Source organism: Emydura macquarii, unplaced genomic scaffold, assembly GCF_026122565.2.
Source record: "Emydura macquarii macquarii isolate MOO-44397 ecotype Brisbane River unplaced genomic scaffold, CSIRO-AGI_Emac_v2 contig_1477, whole genome shotgun sequence".
Lineage (NCBI taxonomy): Eukaryota > Metazoa > Chordata > Testudines > Chelidae > Emydura > Emydura macquarii.
The window spans coordinates 20,242,192-20,262,774 of record NW_027131614.1 but is presented as its reverse complement, the minus strand read 5'-3'; the positions used below and the strand labels follow the sequence as shown (position 1 = coordinate 20,262,774).

Genomic DNA, 20,583 nt, shown 5'->3' with positions numbered 1-20,583 from the left:
CCCTGCAAGGTAGGGATAGGATACAGAGTGACCTAAACAAACTGGAGGATTGGGCCAAAAGAAATCTAATGAGGTTCAACAAAGAAAAGTGCAGAGTCCTCCACTTAGGAAGAAAGAATCCCATGCACAGCTATAGACTGGGGACCGACGAGGTGGGCAGCAGCTCTGCAGAAAAGGACCTGGGGGTAACAGTGGATAAAAAGCTGGATATGAGTCAGCAGTGTGCCCTGGTTGTCAAGAAGGCCAATGGCATATTGGGCTGCATTAGGAGGGGCATTGCCAGCAGGTCACGGGAAGTGATTATTCCCCTCTATTCGGCATTGGTGAGGCCGCATTTAGAATATTGTGTCCAGTTTTGGGCCCCCCAATACAAAAAGGATGTGGACAAGTTGGAGAGAGTCCAGCGGAGGGCAACAAAAATGATTAGGGGGCTGGAGCACAGGACTTATGAGGAGAGGCTGAGGGAACTGGGCTTGTTTAGTCTGCAAAAGAGAAGAGTGAGGGGGGATTTGATAGCGGCCTTTAACTACCTGAAAGGGGGTTCTAGGAAGGATGGGGCTAGGCTGTTCTCGGTGGTGGCAGATGACAGAACAAGGAGCAACGGTCTCAAGTTGCAGGGAGGGAGGTCTAGGTTGGACATTAGGAAAAAGTTTTTTACTAGGAGGGTGGTGAAGCACTGGAATGGGTTACCTAGGGAGGTGGTGGAATCTCCATCCTTAGAGGTTTTTAAGCTGCGGCTTGACAAAGCCCTGGTTGGGATGATATAGCAGAGATTAGTCCTGCTTTGAGCAGGGGGTTGGACTAGATGACCTCCTGAGGTCCCTTCCAACTCTAATATTCTATGATTCTATGATTCTATGATTCTAATCAAGAACAGGTCTCATTGATGGGAGCCTTTCTTTAGCCTCCCACGAGGCTAGAGAAACATTGGGCTGGAACCTGCATCTGTTTTGCTTTTAAAAAAAAGGGAAAAAATACATGTAGTAGTTATCGTACAAGGGAGAAAAGTAATGAATCCTTTAACTTGCAGCTGTCTTGTAAGTTTTGTGAGTCTTATACAGTCCTGCCGAGTGACGGTACATCCACAGTGTCAATCAATGACACTTGTTTATCTTCACCAGAGGCACAGGAGTGTAAGCTGTTAAGTCTCAAATTCTAGTCATGCGCAGATGCAGCTCGGTGGCTGAAGTGATCATCATCAAAAGTGGATTATTCAATGGAAGACTAGATTTTAGGTCAGATACTTAAAAGGAAGTCAACTCTATCAAAACTTCAAGTCTATCTTTCAATTCAGAGCCTGAGCAGATTATTCACTATTTACAAATGCTCACATGTGGACTATATATTGATAAATATATTTAATTAACCAGTAACTAGTATAAACTACTGAGGAAAAGAGCCAAGTATAAATAACAGAATGTGGCCTGGAAGGTAAGCAGTATAATTACACTAGTTGACATCTATTTGAGACTTAAATGATTATTTTAGTAAATTGTTTAAGTTAAGAAACCAGTATTTATAGCAAAAAGTGTGCAATATAACTATATCATTTTTGTGCACATATATAGTATAAGGTGGGATAAGCAAGTCTGAAGCAGTATTTAATACTAGTGTAAACACTGAATTTACAGCATAGGAAATGCCATTCTGAAAAAATCAATGTGATATATAATAGTACTATCTTCTGAGCAGCCTTTCTTGTAGCTACCCTACCGTGCTAGTATGGAAAGCTTGCTGTAGTCCCGATTAAGTAAGGAAGCTTCAAATCAGATTATACCTTTGGTAGTAATTAGATGGAACAGCTACCATCTGGGGACAGAGTAGTTCCTTTAAAAAAAAAAGCATTCCATGGAATAGTTAAGCCATAGTGCTACATAATCCTTCTGTGGCTGCAGAAACAAAATATAATTATAATGCTTGTTTCAATGTCCATTCTGGAACAGTAGAACTCTTCATGGATGTCAGTCTGTACTAGTCTGGAAAGTGTTTATGAAGGAAGAATGCTGTGGGGAGGAAAACGATAGAATTATTTATGGTACAACGACTAAATGATAAGTATCCAAATAATAAATAGTCAGTCCAGTTGTTCTTTAGCACAAACAGAAGGCGGTTTGATCATTTGACGACTGTACACAATTAAGAGGAGAGAATGAATGTCAGGAAAGATTTCCGTACACTGAGATCAGTAAGAGTGTGATCAGGTAAGTGGTGGAATCTGCATTCCTGGAGACATTTAAAGCTAAAAGCACTAGAAAACGTACTTTGGAGGACAATACTGGCTAGGAGATGGATTCGGATACTTAAGAATTTTTTTCATCTTTAACTTCTGATTCTCTAACAGCATTGCAAGAGAAACAGATTTGAATAAGAAAATTCATTTTAGAAATAAATATTACAATGGTTAAAGGGAATGCAAAAAACAATGAGAGGGCTTGCTGAGTGAAATGCTAGGTTCTCTACTTTGAACAATGATTACCTGAGGCAAACCCAGTCACGGATTAACGTTAGCCCAGATTAAGCAAATTGATTGTAATGTTTTTGTAGCTGGGATTCCTTAGAATAAGACTGAAGATGTTCATTTCATGTATCATGGTCAATTGCACCTACAATAATGTAAATCTCTGAAAACAGGATGATTATCCTTTTATTTACAAAGGACGGGACTGTGGGTGAGTGTAACAAAATGCTACAGTGTAAAAATTAACTATTATGAAAAATGGTTACTTTCTCTAGCTTTGGATAAACTGTTTAAATTTAGTCTCTTTAAAGTATAGAATATAGCATTGTATATTTTTAAATTGAGAGAGGTGTTGACTGTGAAAAGCAAAGAATCTGAGTTCTGTTTTGTTTTCTAGCAGAGTAACATTCTTTACAAAATGGAGATGCATATGATATAAACAGATAATTTTTGGTTATATAAAAGCAACAGTTACTTAACAATTCCGAAGGAAAATTCTCAAACTGTAAAAACCCTTAATTAAATTAAGCTAAAATGAAGATATTATAGTGGCAAAACTATGACCTCTGATGTGAAATAAGGACCTATACAATATATTGATTATCCACTTTTTAAAATTGTGTAAAATGCATAAAAAAAAACATTCTGTTATTGTCCAATAATGAATTTGATGTGTTTTAATTGCTAGCGCAGGTGGAAACTGAAAACATGTATATGTAGTAATGCAATAACTGATTCAACTCTAAAGTATTTTGGAATATATGGTAACTATATTGCTTTTATATTTAATGAGAGAAGACCTGATTTTCAGCATTTTCTGTGCATGTAATTATTTCATAATAATTAATCATGGACATTTTTCTTTACACGTTGTCTTGTGTGCTTCTTGTTTGGTTGTTTTTGGATTATAAATTTCTAGCGTCCAGACCCAGTCTAACAATTATCTATGTGTAAAATAGTTACTTAAGGTATTTCTATTCAAAATGTTGATCAGTTTCCAAACTGAATAATTTACTTGATTAAAAATTTCCAAAACAGTCTTTAAACAACTTCAAAACAGCATATTTTAAAAGCTGTTTTGAGTAGCCTTTGAAAACCCTTATGAGGAAAAGCTGCCTCCTGAATTAATTTCTTAGCTGTATTAATAGTTAAGTAGTCAGGGCAAAATCCACTTCACCCAAGTAATCATACTCTATGGAAGTGGTGTGCAGAAGGATTGAGTAGGTAAAATCCATTAATTGTAACTTGGGACCAGGATGTGGAGCTGGGAAGCCCGGTGTGTAAAATGGCTATTCCCAGTTACATCCCCAGTCCTGACTCACCCTGCAACCAAGTGAAGGGACGTTGGCAAGCATGAGAGAAGCATCTAAGGTTGGCTACACTGCTCCCTTCATTTAGGACCCTTGCTAGCTTTTCCCCCCTGCTCCTGTGCTGGCCTAACCATGGGAACACAGGGCCGGTAGAATCAGTGGGCACATTTTAATTAAAAATTGTATAAGACTCCCCGATTCATATTTTTATGAAGTCTGCAATTACTTTGAACTCCAATACCATTATTTTCAAACTTTGGTGCCTACCATTGGACACCGAAATCTATATTTAGGCAACTAATGAATGGGCCTGATTTTCAGAGGTGCTGAGCACCTAAATCTTTCATTAATTTCAGTGGGAAGTGCAGCTGCTCAGCACCTATGAAAAGCAGGCCACTTAACTAGGTGCCTAATATGGATTTGGATGTCTAATTTTAGGCACCCATGTTTGAAAATTCTGGCCTGTATGATTTTAATGGAACAGTTAACATTTTTCTGTTGATAGCATGAAAATTTGAGTGTACAAGATCAATCTTGGTCCACACGGTTTCGACTCAATCTTTAAGGTTATTTTTAGTTTGACAACATGCCATGTGTGCCATTTGCAGCACAGATAATATAATAAAAAGTAATTTCTCTTCCTTCACATTGTCTACTTTTCAAACTAAAATATTTTGGCTATTTAATATTTAAAGAGAAAACAAAACAAAACACGAATTCACCGCGAGAGCTAAGGCCCTAACCTTAAAACAATCTTGTCAAATGTGACTTTACCTTGAACTTCAACTATTTTTAAAGGTGGGAACATTTTCTTAGCAGTCCCAGAGCTGATGTCCATAGATAGTAAAATATTTCCTTTAAAACAAGGCACTTTCCCCAGTTTCATTAAGAAAAACGTTTCAGAGCTGAAGGAGGTAGCATCTTCCTCTATTCAATCTGGCATCTGCATCCAAGTGACACAGTTAGAGTTTCATTTAGGCTATTTTATTTTATTTTATTTTGTTTTAAAAACACACACACATTTTCCATAAATCTGCTATACACCTTTTTACGAAAAGTGTCTTTGAAAAGGATATTGGTTTTGAGAGATCTTTTCTGCAGGCTGATTAGTTTATAAAACAATTTTTTTTCAGCATATGTTATGGTCAGGGCAAGCCAACTGTTAAAATAAAATACTGTTATTAAAGGATTGTAAGTAAGTTACTGTGTATAGAGCAGATGCATGTGGAAAATGCACAGGGGTAGTGGTTCCTGTTTTAAAAATCTTAGCCATGCTTACATTACTTCAGAAATAGCATGTTGCTTAGACGACCAGAATTTTAAAGCTCATTCTAAAGTTTTAGCTACTGAAAACTGTCATTTTTAGTTAAAAGCCCCAGAAACGGCTTTATCTTTATAAAGGATTAAACTAATTTAAGTCTTTTTCTCCTAGGAAAAAAATAGTTTCACACTTGACCAACAAGATTTCACTCAGCACAAATGAAAATATTGAAATGGTCCAGTTCTGTATCCTGAAAGGCAAAGCTTACAGTAGAAAAGCAAATGACCTGTCACAATTTATAAAGTGGACTGTTAGCTATAACCACCAAAACATGACTCTAAAACATTAACCTGGTGTCACTGATAGTGCAGTAAATCAGGAGTAGCATCACTGAAACCACTGGAGTTGCATTCGTGTGAAACTGAAATATTTGAGATCAGAATCAAATCTCCTGTCTTTCAGTTTTGTTTATCTTATACTGAATTATGGCTCATGCCTCTGCATAGACTCCTCCTCCCCCCCACCATGAAGATTTCTCTAATATATAATGTGTGAAATGTTATCATTACATTCATCCTTAAAAAAGAAAACCTCTAATTACCATTCTAGTCTGACAAAGTACGTTTTTCTAAAGAAAGCGCTGTTGTACCAAAATGATAAGAGATGTGAAATTACATTGGAGAGTTCTGAGAATATTTGAAAGTAAAGCTATGCTAACTTAATCCTACAGTACTGGAGTCTTTGTGGAATTTAGAGATAACAGCTTAGACCCATTTAAGTCAATGATTTTTGGCAAGATTTGCTGCTGTTGATTTTTCTTACAAATTTTCCTTTTGCATCTTTCAGAGTGAGGATTATGTTGTAACTGCAGTTGTGAGAGAACTTTTACATCCATCTCCTCCTTCCAGAGTGCTGTCAAAATGAGTGAAACACCGTCAACCAATTATTCAATGCTTCAGCCAAACTCCTCTGAGAGTGAACAGACTTTGTCTACACGACACTTCAATGTCACCGAACCTGTTGTGGCCAAACGTATCTGTTTCTATAAAAGTGGAGACCCTCAGTTTAATGGGATCAAAATGGTCATTAATAATCGATCTTTCAAAACATTTGATGCCTTGCTGGATAACTTGTCCAAAAGAGTCCCAATACCATTTGGGGTGAGGAATATTAGTACACCACTCGGGATACACAGTATCACCAATCTGGAGGACCTTGAAGATGGAAAATCTTATATTTGTTCCCATCAGAGGAAAATTAAACCCATTAACCTGGAGCGGGCCAGTAAGAAGCCATTGCCCTGGCAGATCAGCAGGCCTGTTAGCGCTTATCGCCGAGCTGTGCAGTTGGCCAGGGAGAAAGAAGATGGCATTGTTCAGGAAGACAGAGGTGTCAAAATAAGAACTCCTAAAAAGCTGCTTGTTTTCAAAAATGGTGACATAAGAATCAGGTGCACTATAGTTCTGAGTAAGAAGACCATGCAAAACTTTGAGGTCTTTCTGGATTACGTAAGTGAGGTAATGCAGTATCCAGTTGTGAAGTTATACACTACCGATGGCAGAAAGGTGAGAATAAACAATGGCGTCAGATATGTGTATCACGATGTTTGCCTATATAATATTACCAATGAAATCAAATAATTTGGTTGCTTACATAGCTGGCCACCACTCTGACCAGTGTAAGGTCCTCTGTGCCCTGACCATCAGCTATCTTCTGCTTTCTTTGCGGACCTGCCTCTCTTCACCTAAGAACCTTCAAAAAAGGTTGTCAGTTTTGAGGAAAGACACACACTCCTCTTGGGACTGTAGTGACTGAAGTGAGGGAATTTTAATTCTAGGCTTTCCTGAAAGCCCACCAGACTTGTCTCAAACCACTTCCTTCGCTCTCTATTCTAATGAGAGCTTTTCCCAGACAAGATGCTTTTCCAGTCCTTTCTCAAGCATGCCGTCAAATATGTCCACACAACCAATCACATGTAACCCTGCCATAGCCTTGCACCAAAATTAAGATGTGCATTAGGCAGAGCTCCTTTGGAACTCTACCTCTGTTCTCTTAAGTGATGATGGTCTATCAATGCAGCAGAACAAATTCCTGTACCTACCCATCTCACAGGAGTTGTGACCATCTTCACTATGATGTATTCAGGTTGGCAGGGCCTGACAAAGTTCACTTTTGGGTACTTAAGGAGCTAGCTGAAGCAATCTCTGAACCATTAGTGATTATCTTTGAGAACTCATGGAGAACTATGAGGTCCCAGAGGACTGGAGAAAGGCAAACATAGTACCTACCTTTAAAAAGGGAAACAAAGAGGACCCAGGGAACTACAGACCAGTCAGCCTAACTTCAATACCTGGAAAGATACTGGAACAAATTATTAAACAATTAATTTTGCAAACTTCTAGAAAAGAATAAATTATAAGTAGTTGTCAGCATGATTTTGTCAAGAACAAATCATGCCAGACCAACCTAATTTCCTTCTTTGACAGGGTTCTTGCCCTAGTGGGTTGGGGGAAGCTGTAGATATGATATATGTTGATTTTAGTAAGGCTTTTGACACAGTCCCACATACGTAAACTACGGGAATGTGGTCTAGATGAAATTACTATAAAGGGGTACACAACTGGTTGAAAAACCAAACTCAATGAGTAGTTATCAATGGTTCACTGTCAAACTAGGAGGGCGACTTTAGTGGAGTCCCACATTTGTCTGTTCTGTGTCCAAAACTAGTCAACATTTTCATTAATAACTTGGATAATGGAGTGGAGAGTATGCTTATAAAGCTTGCAAATCTTACCAGGCTGGGAGGGGTTGCAATCTGTTAGGAGGACAGGATTAGAATTCAAACTGATGTTGATAAATTTGTCTGACATCAACAAGATGAAATGAAATAAAGACAAATGCAAAGTACTTAGGAAGAAAAAATCAAATTCACAAATACAGAATGGGGAATAACTGACAAGGCAATAGTACTGCTGAAAACGATCTGGGGAATATAAGGGATGACAGATACATAGGGGAAAAAATATGATGCAGTTGCAAAAAAGGCTAATATCATTCTGGGGTGAATCAACAGGGGCGTCATGAGTAAGACATGGGAGGTAATTGTCCTTCTCTACTCAACACTGGTGAGACCGCAATTGGAGCATTGTGTCCAGTTTTGGATGCCACACTTTAAGAAAGATATGAACAAATCAGAGAGACTCCAGAGGAGAGCAAGAAAAATGATAAAAGGTCTAGAAACCTGATAGTGAGGAAAGGTTAAAAAAATCTGGGTATATTTAGTTTTGAGACCAGAAGACTGACAAGTGACCTGATAAGTCTTCAAATATGTTAAGGGCTGTTATAAAGAGGATTGTTCTCCATGTCTATTGAAAGTAGGAGAAGAAGTAATGGGCTTAATGTACAGCAAAGAAGATTTAGATTAGATACTAGGAAAGAATATTCTAACAATAAGAATAGTTAAATAGACTTCGAAGGGAGACTGGAATCCCCATTATTGGAGGTTTTTAAGAAGACATAGACAAACACATGTCAGGATTGATGCAGGTATACTTGGTTCTGCCTGTTGAGGTCCCTTCCAATGCTACATTTCTGTGATTCTATGACAATGTAATTGCTAATGTACAAGCAAAAGACTATACTCAAAGCCAGATTTCCTATATGACCACTACATTGCTTTGGAAAGCTTACAATGCCATAAACTAATTAACCTTGAATTTTATCCCTATTTCTATATATTTTTAACAGTCAAAGTCTGAAATTGCTGTAAGCAACATTTAACAGTGTTCTGTTCTTCATCTTTCTTTGCGACCCATGAGGTATGGGTATAAAACTGTGGACCAAATCCTAGTCCACAAAGCCCGAGTGTTGCAGAAACAATGGGTCTGATTCTTCTCTCATTTACAACAATATAAAACAATACCAAAATGTAACTTCATTAACTACAATGGAGTTTCTTCTGATTTACACTGATATAATTGAAAGGGGAATCACACTCAGCTCAGCTGAACACCCATGCAGGGTGAATCTGCATGTTTCACCTTCCATATGGTGAAGATGTGATTTCTGTGTTCGGTGTCCACAAGTAGACATGAAAGAGAGAAAGGGGCATGTCACCTACAGCCTAGCAAAGCGCAATCCATGAGGCTCAAATTTCTTATAATGGGAGGAGCAGCAAGTCAAGTCCACTATTAATTCTGTATATTTGGCAGTACTCTGCCACGGCCCACATATACTAGAGTCTGGTAATATATTCTGTGGCTGAAAATTCTTCCCTTCACTGACTCATACACACACACTCTCTCACTAATTTCATGGCTATTGATTTTCTCTATATTGGGATGAATCTACACCCCATTTCTAAACTCTTGAACTTCAGGGAAAATTTTATCTGGATCCAAACTTCGCTTCTCAGTATCATCTTCTAATATATTTACACACATACTCACAAAGACACAGGAATTGCATTACCCAATATTGAAATAAATTCCACTCTGGAATAAAATCCAGCCCTTTTTCATAGCCTGCTGCAACACTCTATAAGTATGGGGTAGAAAGTGAAGAACACACTACAAGGAAAGAATAAACCTGTTGTATTATTACTATTTGTTACTGATGCAGAGAACTTGATTTGTTTTTATTCCAGGTTCCTAACCTTCAATCTCTGATATTGTGTTCTGGAGCTATTGTGGCAGCTGGGAGAGAGCCTTTTAAACCAGGAAATTATGATCATCACAGGTATTCACTACCTGCTAAATTGCCAGGACTCTCCAATCGTGTATACCCTAAAGCAAATGCCAAATCAGAGAGCAGAAATAGTAAGTCCCTTTAATTATTTTGTATGTTCTTAAGTGATTTACCTCTTCCACATTTTAATGTACAAAAAGAAAGCATAGCAATCTGATTGGGATCCAGGGTATTCAAGAAGGCCAGTTGAAACAAGCTATTTATTTTTGCTCAGATTTCCTCGATAGGCATGAGAAAGATCAAAGCATTAATTTTCTATTTGGAATTCAAGTGTCTGTTAAAATTCAGCTGGCTTACATTTTCCTTTCAAAGAGAGTTATTTGGACTTGTATGGAAAGCTATAAAAACTTATTTTAAATGTATGGATTGTTGTTTATCTATCCACATCATGCTTTGTGCATACTACAGCAAGGATAAAAGAAAGCACACAGTTTGATACAGAGAACAAATATATGGTTCCCTTCTAATTGAACTTTCTTATGGTATTGCGGTTAAGTAAATGTATTATAATGCAGTGCTCAATAAATGAATAGGGATACATTATCCTATCCTTAATTCCATATGTGCCCATATCTAACTCAACAAACTGGGAAATGCAAGGATATAAGCAGTTAAGTCATTCACTACCCTCCACTTGTTTCAACCTCAACTACTTCCTTTCCACCACTCAGTCACCACATGTATATCTCCGCTCATCCTGAACAGTCAGTATGTAGCCTTAACTCCGTTTATTGGCCATGTCTTCATGTGTTTTTATTTAAAACAGGTTTGGCATGACTTTCATAAAGTTGCAGTCTACATTGTATTGGTTTGTGTAAATGAGGCACACTGTCAGGTTGCTGATTATTTATCTATCTAAGGTGCTTATATGGTCCTGCTACCATGGTATTTGAGCGTGTCACAATCTTTAATGTATTTATCCATACAACCCCCAGAAGAGGTAGAGAAGTACTATTATCCACAGGAAACTGTGTCAGAGAGAGACTAAAGTTTACATTTTAAAAAGTGATTAGTGATTTTTGGGCACCTTAGCTTTTGGGGGCCCAACTTGAGACACCTTAAAAGGGGATGCGGAGCACCCACTCTCTGTATTTCAGGACCTTTAAAGGCGGGGATGGAATAGGGGCTTGAAGTTGAATCTCCTGACTCTCAAGCCACAGCACGGACCCTCACTGCCTCACACTCTTATGGCTGAGATACATGTTTTTTCAGTAGTGTTTGGGTAATGTGAATGGGTGATTTCCCGTTGGCTTCTGATAGAGTTGCTATATGGTGTTCCTGATGAACCGAAGAAAGAGCGTTAGGATGTTGGGGAAGCCAAGGGGTGATCAGGGGTGTGGGGATTTGGAGGAATGGAACGTTGGGTGGGGGAGATCAGGTCTATCTGGACAGCCTAGGATTAGGATATGAGGACACAGTACTTCTGTGCCAAGGCATTAACTTGTCTAGGCCTTTCTGACACTGTGGCCTCTGCTCCCTGATTCACCAAGACACCAGCACTGTACAGCTATCTGAAGTGCTGGAGGAGCTAATTTTCTTTGCTAATTTTCCATGGTGCTTCCACATGCCTTGCTATGTTGAGGAGCCAACGTAGCATCAAGTGCCATTGTCTCTGCAAAGAGAGACTAAGCTCCCATTCACCTCTAGATCCTCCTCCACCCAGCGTCCCTGCTCAACATCTCATGTCCCCGCCAAGCCTGCACACTTTAGTTTTTCCCAGCTTCCACCCTGCAGCCCACCCTGATGTCTCACGTTCCACATGTCTTGTCTCCCTGGTCATCAGGGCTATGTGTATGGTATAACTGATCAGCAAAGAGAAAGAATACGAACATGGTGAGGAAAATGAAATGTCTACAAAAATAAAAGTTGTCAATAAGTTTTTCTCTTACATCCAAATTTTTCCTAGAGTCAGGGCCAAGTTGGCAGCCTTAGAATATGAAAATAGCTCAAGACCTGGAAAGTTTCATCAGCTAATATTGGGAAAATGCAGTTAAATCAAGAGGAATAACTCTTTATCTATTTTACTTTAAAAATTCAAAACTGCCCTGGGTCGGAGATATCATCAGGTTATGTGAGTGCCAAGTTCAGAGTTTTTGGGGGACTCTTGTTGTTTCCATTCCATTTCCAAAAAGATGAGTGAAGATGAGATTTTTATTTACAGAAGTGAAAGGTCTGGTTTCTGGAATAGGAGCCAGGCTGAACTTACCATCTTTTCTCATTCAATTCCTGGAAAAGCCTCTATAATGGAAACTTGAAAGAAGCAACAAATCTGAAATAGTGTGTGTGTGTATGTAACAGTAACATGGGTAGTGATGAAAGCCTTCACACAAATCCTTTTGGGTCCATTCCAACAAACTACATCTTAACTTTAAGCATATGAGTTCTGTTGAAGTCAAATTAATGTTAAGCACATGCTTAAGTGCTTTGCTAGACTGTAAATTTAATATAAATTCCAAACCACTATATATATACACACACACATTTATATATTAATATATGTACTCTTGCTCACCCACCTTTTCTTTTCACTCTATGACACTCTAATAAAGATAGATGAGATTTTGTCAGTGTCAAGTTACTACAGAGCAATACAAATACATTTCAGAAACACTTAACTGTGTGCAGACAAACACATTAAAAGCCTAATCCTATGCCCATTGAAGTCAATGTGAATATTCTCATACACTTCAATGGGCTTTGGATGAGGTCCTAGAAAAATATAGCATATAGTTCACATTGTAACTGCATGATGTAAATTGAAATGCATGATATAAAATCTTGTTACAAATGTCTGGTTCAAAATTTAAATGTAAACATCTAAGGTCCCAATTCTATGACCTTACACACGAGAGCGGTCAGTGGGACTACTCAGGTAACTAAGGATTAGTCACGTAAGTGAAGGGTGTAGAATCAAGTCCAGAGAAATGTATTCTCACTTTGATTGACATGTTGTAGCAGCCATTAAAATTCAGGTTGTTATGTACTGCTATGCACAACATGCCTCGGGTGGCATGTGACCAGTATTCAGCACTGAATTCAGTCTGCTGGTTGGATCATTAGCTTCCCCAGCACAGGCTGGGTACTGACAGGGAGTGCAACATGAACCCTGATCCATGTCCCCCTTGGATCCATTGATGACTGTTAAATTGTTGTTAGGGCGCTATCCTGTGAGGTCCTGTGTGCCTCCTGGGGGGTGCTAAGCACCTTCAACTACCAAGTCGATGGAACTGGGAGCATTCAGCACTTTGTGGACTTCAGGCATTAAAGTAAGACTGTAACATAGGTATTAGAATGGCCACATTGCAAAATAAAATAAAGGAAATTGCAGTAACCGTAAAGTTCAGTCATTACTCTTTATATAAGTTTTGTTCTGTTAGTTTTTCTTTGCACTGAAATAAAATTGTTCAGTCCCAATGCTCATCAAACCTCCCCTCCCCCAAACCTTTCATTGGGTTCTTTTATACTAATCATATTGTGTTTCTTTTCTTTTTTCTGTCTCCTTTCTTTGCCTGCCTGCCTGATGTATCTCCAACTGGATGCTTATGTATGATGATTGTCTTCTACACTTTCCATCTAATAATGTGAATTTGGATGCTTTCAATAAATTTGTTGAAAGTGAGTGCACAAATGGCCTCAAGATCTCAAATTTACTCAGTTTCTTCCGATAAAGGTTATGGCATTGATAACAACTCAGATTCTTTTTGCATTCCTGACAATTATATGGGCTTAGCAGAAAATCATTCACAAACTGGTGAAAATGTATCGATGGTACACCCTGAAGACGACATTGAGAAGTCTGTTCATGTTAATCAAGATGGCAGCATGACAGTTGAGATGAAAGTTCGATTCAGGATAAAAGAGGAAGAAACCATAAAATGGACAACCACTGTCACTCGAGCTGGTATTTCTGCTGATAAAAATATCAAGATTTGCAATTCCACAGTAGGTTCAGAAGATCATTCATCTGATTTCAATATTTCAGCATATATAAAACCCACAGAGGCTCCCGTCTTGGAGAACTACAGTAAAGATGAGAGTGACTCACGGCAGCAGATCAACATGGAAGCGACAAATAAAGAATCAGAATCTGATTTAAGCACTTGTGATTATAAAGTCTGGCAGAACCCTTCTGCAAACATGGATGTATGCAATGTATCAGAGGATAAAGTCAAACCTCATTTTCATAGGCCTCCTACGCCTGGGCCAAGAAGAGTTAGACAAAAGAAAGCATTAGTCGAAAGTGTCACTGTGATATCTGACAAAAAGGTTCAGGAAAAGATGATAGGACAATTTTCCTACAGTGAGGAAATAGAAGAGGGGGAAAGCAAATCTGAATATTGCATGGTCACCCATTCCAGCAGTAAAACATCAAGTATTAATAATTCAAAGCTTAGTGAAATAAGCAGCAATGATTTGTTAAAGCTTTCTTTAGAAAACAAAAAAGAAGAAACTCTGATTAAATTAAACCATAAAAGCCATGGTTTAAAAGAAACTAGAAATAAAAAGGTATTAGATATGCCTGATGAAGATGGATTGTTACAGAACATTTTGGAGAAATCAGTTGTGGAGGAAGGTGTGTATAATAGTTTACTATCAAGTTGCAAAGCTAACATCAGTGGCTTCATACCTTCTTCAATGATTTCCCGCGCAGCAAGGCCAGTTTCAGCAGACACCATCCATCCTCTTCATGACCACTGTGGAATTAAAGAAATAAAGAGATCACTGAGTTCTTTCATCAGATACTCAGAATTGTCTCAATCAAAAAGTGAAGACAGACTATGTAACCCCTCTGATTTATTACTTTCTTCTCAAGGATTATTCTCTTCTCACTCAACCTGCACTGGAAACAATCAGACTAAGATGACAGTATCAACATGTACTAATGCGACTCCTGAGACAATAAACCTGACGACAGGCTCCTCTCCTACCACTGCTGAGAGTGAGAAACAATTCAGCCGCAGCACTGAATGTGATACAACAATCCATTTCACTGGTGAAAGCCAACCTGCATCTCCTCACAGCAAAAAGAAGAAGAAGAAGAAGAAAAGAGAAAACCACCAGCTCATTATCTGGAACAAGATATATATTCACACCAAAATCAGCAATATAGGGAGACTGCAGAGGAAGGAACATTTAAGAATGAGGAAATGTCTTATGAGATGTGCCTCACAAGCGAAAGCATGCATGAATCCACAACACAAATTAGAGATACTTATTCTGAAACATGTCAGAAAAGAGCAATGGCATTTCCTGTCAGAAACTGTGATGGATCTATCAGTTCAAACAAAAACTTATGTCCTGAAAATGAGCATTATCCCCAGGTTTCTGTGGAACTCCAACAAAATGAATTATCATTTAGTAAGAAAACAAAAGCTAATAGACAACTGACCAACGTAAAATCCAGATCAGCCAAAAGAATTAGTTTGCCACTATCTGCAAAATGTGAAGATGGCTTGATAGTGGAAAAAACTGATTTAAAAAGTGAAACTGAACACAGACAAAATACACCAGGTACTGAAAAAGAAAGCATGTGTCATGACATTAATTCTATAAAATGGACACAAAATTCCTTAGTGGCATCAAAGCCATTGTCAGAAGTGGCAAATGGTAATAGTATAGAACGAGAACAGGTGAATGTTATTTCAGACAGTTCACACAAATCTTCAAAGAAAGGGAAAAAACAAAAGAAGAAGAATCCAAGTACAACTGAAAATAAAATAAATATGTCAGATGGAGCTAATACACTGGATGCTCTGAAACAAGAGGGTTTTCCAGATGAGATTGCTGAGTATTCACTTGAAAACTATGTCCAAAACTGGCTGCAAAACACATTTCCAAATGCTGTTTTGCCTCCAAACAAATTAGCTTCCATAAATAAAAAGGAAGGGAATGTAGCAAATAGTAAAATTTGCCATTCTTCTATGGAAAATACCAACACTCTGTCAGATAAAGAAACTAGGCTTATAGCAAATGAAGTGCACATAACTGGAAAAACCAATCTGACTGAGAATCCTCTAGTCAAAAAGCCAATGGAACCTTTCAGTGAAATGGGAGCTATTGAAGAATCAGCCAAATGGTTATGTGGAAGACAAATTGGCTCTTTGACCAATGCTGATACCAGTATAATGAAAGAGGCCAAATATTTACTACAGTCAGATTTCCAACATGACACTAAGCTACAAGTGTTTAATGAAATGCATGCAAATGATAAAAATAAATTGCAATCAGAAATTGATACTCAAGCTATAAGACCAAATCAAAGTAAAAGAGCTGAGGTTGCTGTTCAAATTGATTCCAAAATTTTCAACAAGACTGAAACTGATGCTCAAAAGGATTGCATGTCTAGTATGTTGCTACACCAGCTACAATCAACTATGCTTAGCATTCAAAAGGCTAATATTGGATGTATAGAAAAATCATGTGGTCTTACAGATTTTTCTTCTCCTTCATTATTTGGTTCTCCTCCCAATCTCCTCTTAGCTTGGCTACTTGTACTGAATCTAAAAGAGAGTCTGAATGGCATATGCAAAGATGATATTCTAAAAACTACCTGTAGCTGTTCTGAAATATTTACACTGTTACAATTTCTAAAACAAATTGCAGTCTCAGAAGACGCTGATGACTTGAAGGATGCTGTCTCAAATTTGCAAGAATCAACATCAAATAATTTATTACACTCTGGGAGGAGAATAGAAAAGCAGAACTCGGCACATTGTCATGAAAATCCTTCCATGGCTGAAATTCAGAATGTTCCAAATTTTCATGACAGTGAAAACCCAAATAAGATCTGCATTCCAAAGGACAGTATAAATTCTGAGGAAAATGCTGATGTACAAGAACTGAGTGAAGAATTTGAAAGCTCTGATGTACAGAGAGACCCCAATGCATCAGTAGAGACTTCAGATCTAAATGACTTGAGTGTGCACAAAACACTGTCAGACAAAACATACCCTACTGCTAATTCAAATAATTGTTGTCTTACTTCAAATGTAGAACTGTCTGAAGGAAATGAAGAAGAGACTAATAGTTCATTACAAGAATTGCAAGATAAAACCACAGATACATCATTCAATAATGAAGAATCAGGGAGTTCAGAAGAGCCTAACTCAACTGTTCATAGTATAACTTCTAATGATAAAGATCATATTTTAGATCTAGAAATTTCTGAAGTCGAAGATGTTATGCATTTTGCCAACAATAAAAATGCAGGAGAGCAAGATGGCACAGAAAAGCCAAATGAGCATCATAAATTAGCTGCTGAAACCTCTACAGAATGTGACTATGAGGAAGACTCTGTAGAGGAAGAAAAGAAACAAAATGGGACTTGTGAAGAAACCTCTGAGAGATTATCTACACCATCACCATTATCTTTTTGTTATGAGTCTAAGCAAATGACAGAATTGGACACAACTGGAGTAGAACAGAAATTGCAAGTAAAATTAATAGTAAAAGAACTGGAACATGTAACACATTCAAATCCTTCTTTTGAATTCAAAAAATGCTTTAAAAGCCCTGCTACTTCTGACTGGTCAGATTATAGACCAGATACTGATGACAGTGATTGTAATTTTAGGGCATCCAGTGACTTCACCAACGAAAGTGGGGAGGAAGCAATGCATGAAAAACTGTATAATACTGGTTATGTTAGAAGAACTATTGAACAACTTTATGGTAAAGCAGAAGGTTCCTTTAAGCCTGCCTTTCATACTGGACCTCCGTATATGTCTAAAGTTGTTCAAAAGGATGCAGAAGAATCCCAGTGTACAATTATGAAAAAAACCACTTCCCTTTGTCAGGAACATAATTCTGGGTTTGTTGAGAAAATGTCAAGCCCTTCACTTATATCACATGAACGTCTGGAAGAAATAAATGAAGACGACAATTCATGGAGAAGAGAGAATTTTTCTTTACCAGCACCACAACTCAGTCTTAATGGAGAGAAGGCATATTACAATAATAACTGCTCAGTGCGATGTACAAAGCAATATTGTCATTCTAGTGTACATGCTGATGAAGATGAAGGAATATTGATTGATAAAGGCAAGTGGCTTCTTAAAGAAAATCATTTGGTGAGAAGATCACCACCTGAAAAGACTGGAATGTATGGTAATTTGGACACAACTTCAGCAGACACAACGTTTGACAACAATAGCGATGATGTTCCATACTCCCACTTTGGGAATCTGAATCTGTATCCACCACACAATGAAATATCTTCTTCAGAAGACAGGGCTAAACCCTCTGAAAGTGGATGCAACTACTTCATTATGCCTCATAATAGTGATTCAGAGCCTTTTCCTGATGATTTGAGTATGAAAAGCAAACCTAGCCTCAGTAATGATACCCCTTCTCTTCAAGCAATAAAGAAAGAAAACAACAATTCATTTACCATATGCACCACTTCCACGAACCTTTGTACAGAGGCTAATACCAATTATCCAGCCTTTACATCTGTGGAATTTAGATTACCTGATAATAAGGTGCATCCTCTGGAAGAGCCTTTAAATGATGAACCTATACAAGCCCAACCAACTATTGACCGTAATGCCAACAGGGGAGCTCTTGAGGAACAAGATTCTCTGGATAAGCTTCATGCTATATGTGGACAACATTGTCCAATACTGATGGCCATCATAAAACCAGTTAATGAGGAAGACAGAGGATATGCCTACCGAAAAGCATGTGACATTGAGAACCAATTGGGCCTACATTTATTGACCAAAAAAAGTCAACATTTGCTATGGACAGGCAAAGATTTAATAATAGATGAAAATAATAATGTGACTCTGAAGACCAATTGTATTAATAAGATTGCCAATAATATTTTTAATAGATTTTATGCCAGTAATACCTTAGATTTCATTAATAAAAATAGCTTTGAGATACTCGTATCCTCAGCTGTAGGAGAAAAAAGCAATTTAAAAATGTTATGTGCTATGGAAGATATGAATGCAAATGCACAGGAGATCAGCAATCATGAAAATAATACATCCAAACAAGTACTCAATGATATAGCAGTAAGTACCAATAAGAAGCTACCTGACACAAAGCAAAAAATATGCCAAAACTCGAGAGTAAGCCTAATTCAAATTCTTGAAGAAAAATCTGCTCCCTTGTTGACAGATCTAGCAGAAGGCTGCCATTCTGAAACATTTCACAAGTGTGACATTATCTTAAATGACACTGAATGTAATGCTTCTGAAAATTTGGAAAATGAAAATACCTTTGCTACAGAAGAAGAAACTCTCTATTGTGAAATGTACAATGAGAGCAGCAATGAAGAGAAAGGCACATAAGAAATATATTGAGACATCTATAACTTTACATTGGTCAAAATATCTGTTAAAAAAAAATCATCACATAATTCACCCTTGCAGGCCATGATCCACTCAAAAATCCCATTGAATGTGGCGCACAGGCCCAGAATGATTACACTTTTACAGTATTGCAGAAATACAGGTAACTGCCTAGATCTTTTTTTGGTAGGAAACAGTGCAGAATCAGAAACTAATCTCTTATGACACTGTCATCTTTTTTTTTTTTTTTTTTAAATCAGTTTTCCTCATTAATGCTATTGTATCTTTTGCTTAATGATAGTCTATAACATTACAAATGTCTTCTCTGAGGAAAATCAACTAGACCCTGTTAGAATGAAGGGTTTTATAATTCATGGTATCCACCCAAGCTCCCAGATAAACTTCTTGTACTTCATAACCTTTTTTAGAGAAAAGCTGGAATGATCTTGCAGATTAAATGTTTTGTCTAACTTGCAAAATATAATACAGTGGTTAATTTGCATGAAAAGTAGAAAAATACTGTTCAAATGTTGTTGTATTACAATGAAAAGTAACAAACAATTGTCCTGGTAATTGTGTGTGGGTTTTTAAACCAAGATTAAAACTGAAAGGCCAGCCATTTATGCCTGTTAAAGGCCAAATTCAGAAGAGCTGGCACCAGAGTGAGTAAAATAAACCTTTCTGCCTCATCTAAGACCCCCATATCTTAGGTGAGATTTGCCTCTGTGGAAACAAAGCAATATTTCTGCCTCTGTTATCCACCAGGGTATTACAAAGGGGAACAGCTTTGATGGAGTTCCACAGGGCTTCACCAGCAAGCACTTTTGAGGGAAGATGCTGCTTAGAGGGCTTCCTGGCTGTCCTGGTCACATCTTCTTCTCAGGCAGCCCTGCCCTCTTCTGAGGCTATCCTAGCTCCTTACAGCCCTCTGCACATAGTAAGTGAAGGTGCAGTCACTTTGGTCCCGCTCCACAAAGGTACTTAGGAGCCTACGTCTCTAGTGTAGGTGCCTATGTCCCAGTTTCGGCTCTGTTGTGATCACAAAACTCCTGCTGAACACTGTAGGCACCCAAGCTTCTGCCTGGGAGACGTGCACTGCTGCCTCGCTCGACATCCAGATGCCTATCTCCCGCCTAAGACCCAGAGCAATTCCCAAATGCCTACCATGCACACAGGGCCTGATCCAGTAGGCGTGATTGTTTAAGTATTTGTCCACAGTGAAACAGACTTTGGGCCAGAAAGAGAGATAGAGAGAGAATGACTCCATAGTCCAATGGCTATGGTTCCCATTCTCGGCATTTCCCTTTTCCAATCACTCTTTCATTATTTATCCAAAGTGGAACAGCTTGAACAGGAGAGACTGAAGGAGCCTAACATCAGAATATCCCATAGCTCAGTAGCTAGCGCACTCTTCTAACAGATGGAGACCCCCTTGGTCAAAACTGGGTCTCCAGATGAGTACGTTAGCCACTGAACTAAATGAGTTAGGTGCCTTACTCCTGGAGACTGAAT

At 38.1% G+C, this 20,583-nt stretch overlaps 2 protein-coding genes across 2 annotated transcripts in view; both read left to right on the top strand.

Annotated features, from left to right (window-relative positions):
* Positions 1–20,583, top strand: part of RP1 (RP1 axonemal microtubule associated) — a 307,648-nt gene that overhangs the window by 50,275 nt on the left and 236,790 nt on the right. Inside the window, exons 2-3 of the mRNA XM_067553867.1 lie at positions 5,876–6,594; positions 9,675–9,846. Of these exons, the coding sequence (XP_067409968.1) occupies positions 5,950–6,594; positions 9,675–9,846 (817 nt within the window). The 5' untranslated portion in view covers positions 5,876–5,949. The remainder of the gene's footprint in view (positions 1–5,875; positions 6,595–9,674; positions 9,847–20,583) is intronic.
* On the top strand, positions 15,304–19,071 carry LOC137156781 (oxygen-regulated protein 1-like). Its single transcript, XM_067553822.1, has one exon. It carries the CDS (start codon positions 15,304–15,306, stop codon positions 19,069–19,071), a length of 3,768 nt encoding a protein of 1,255 aa, XP_067409923.1.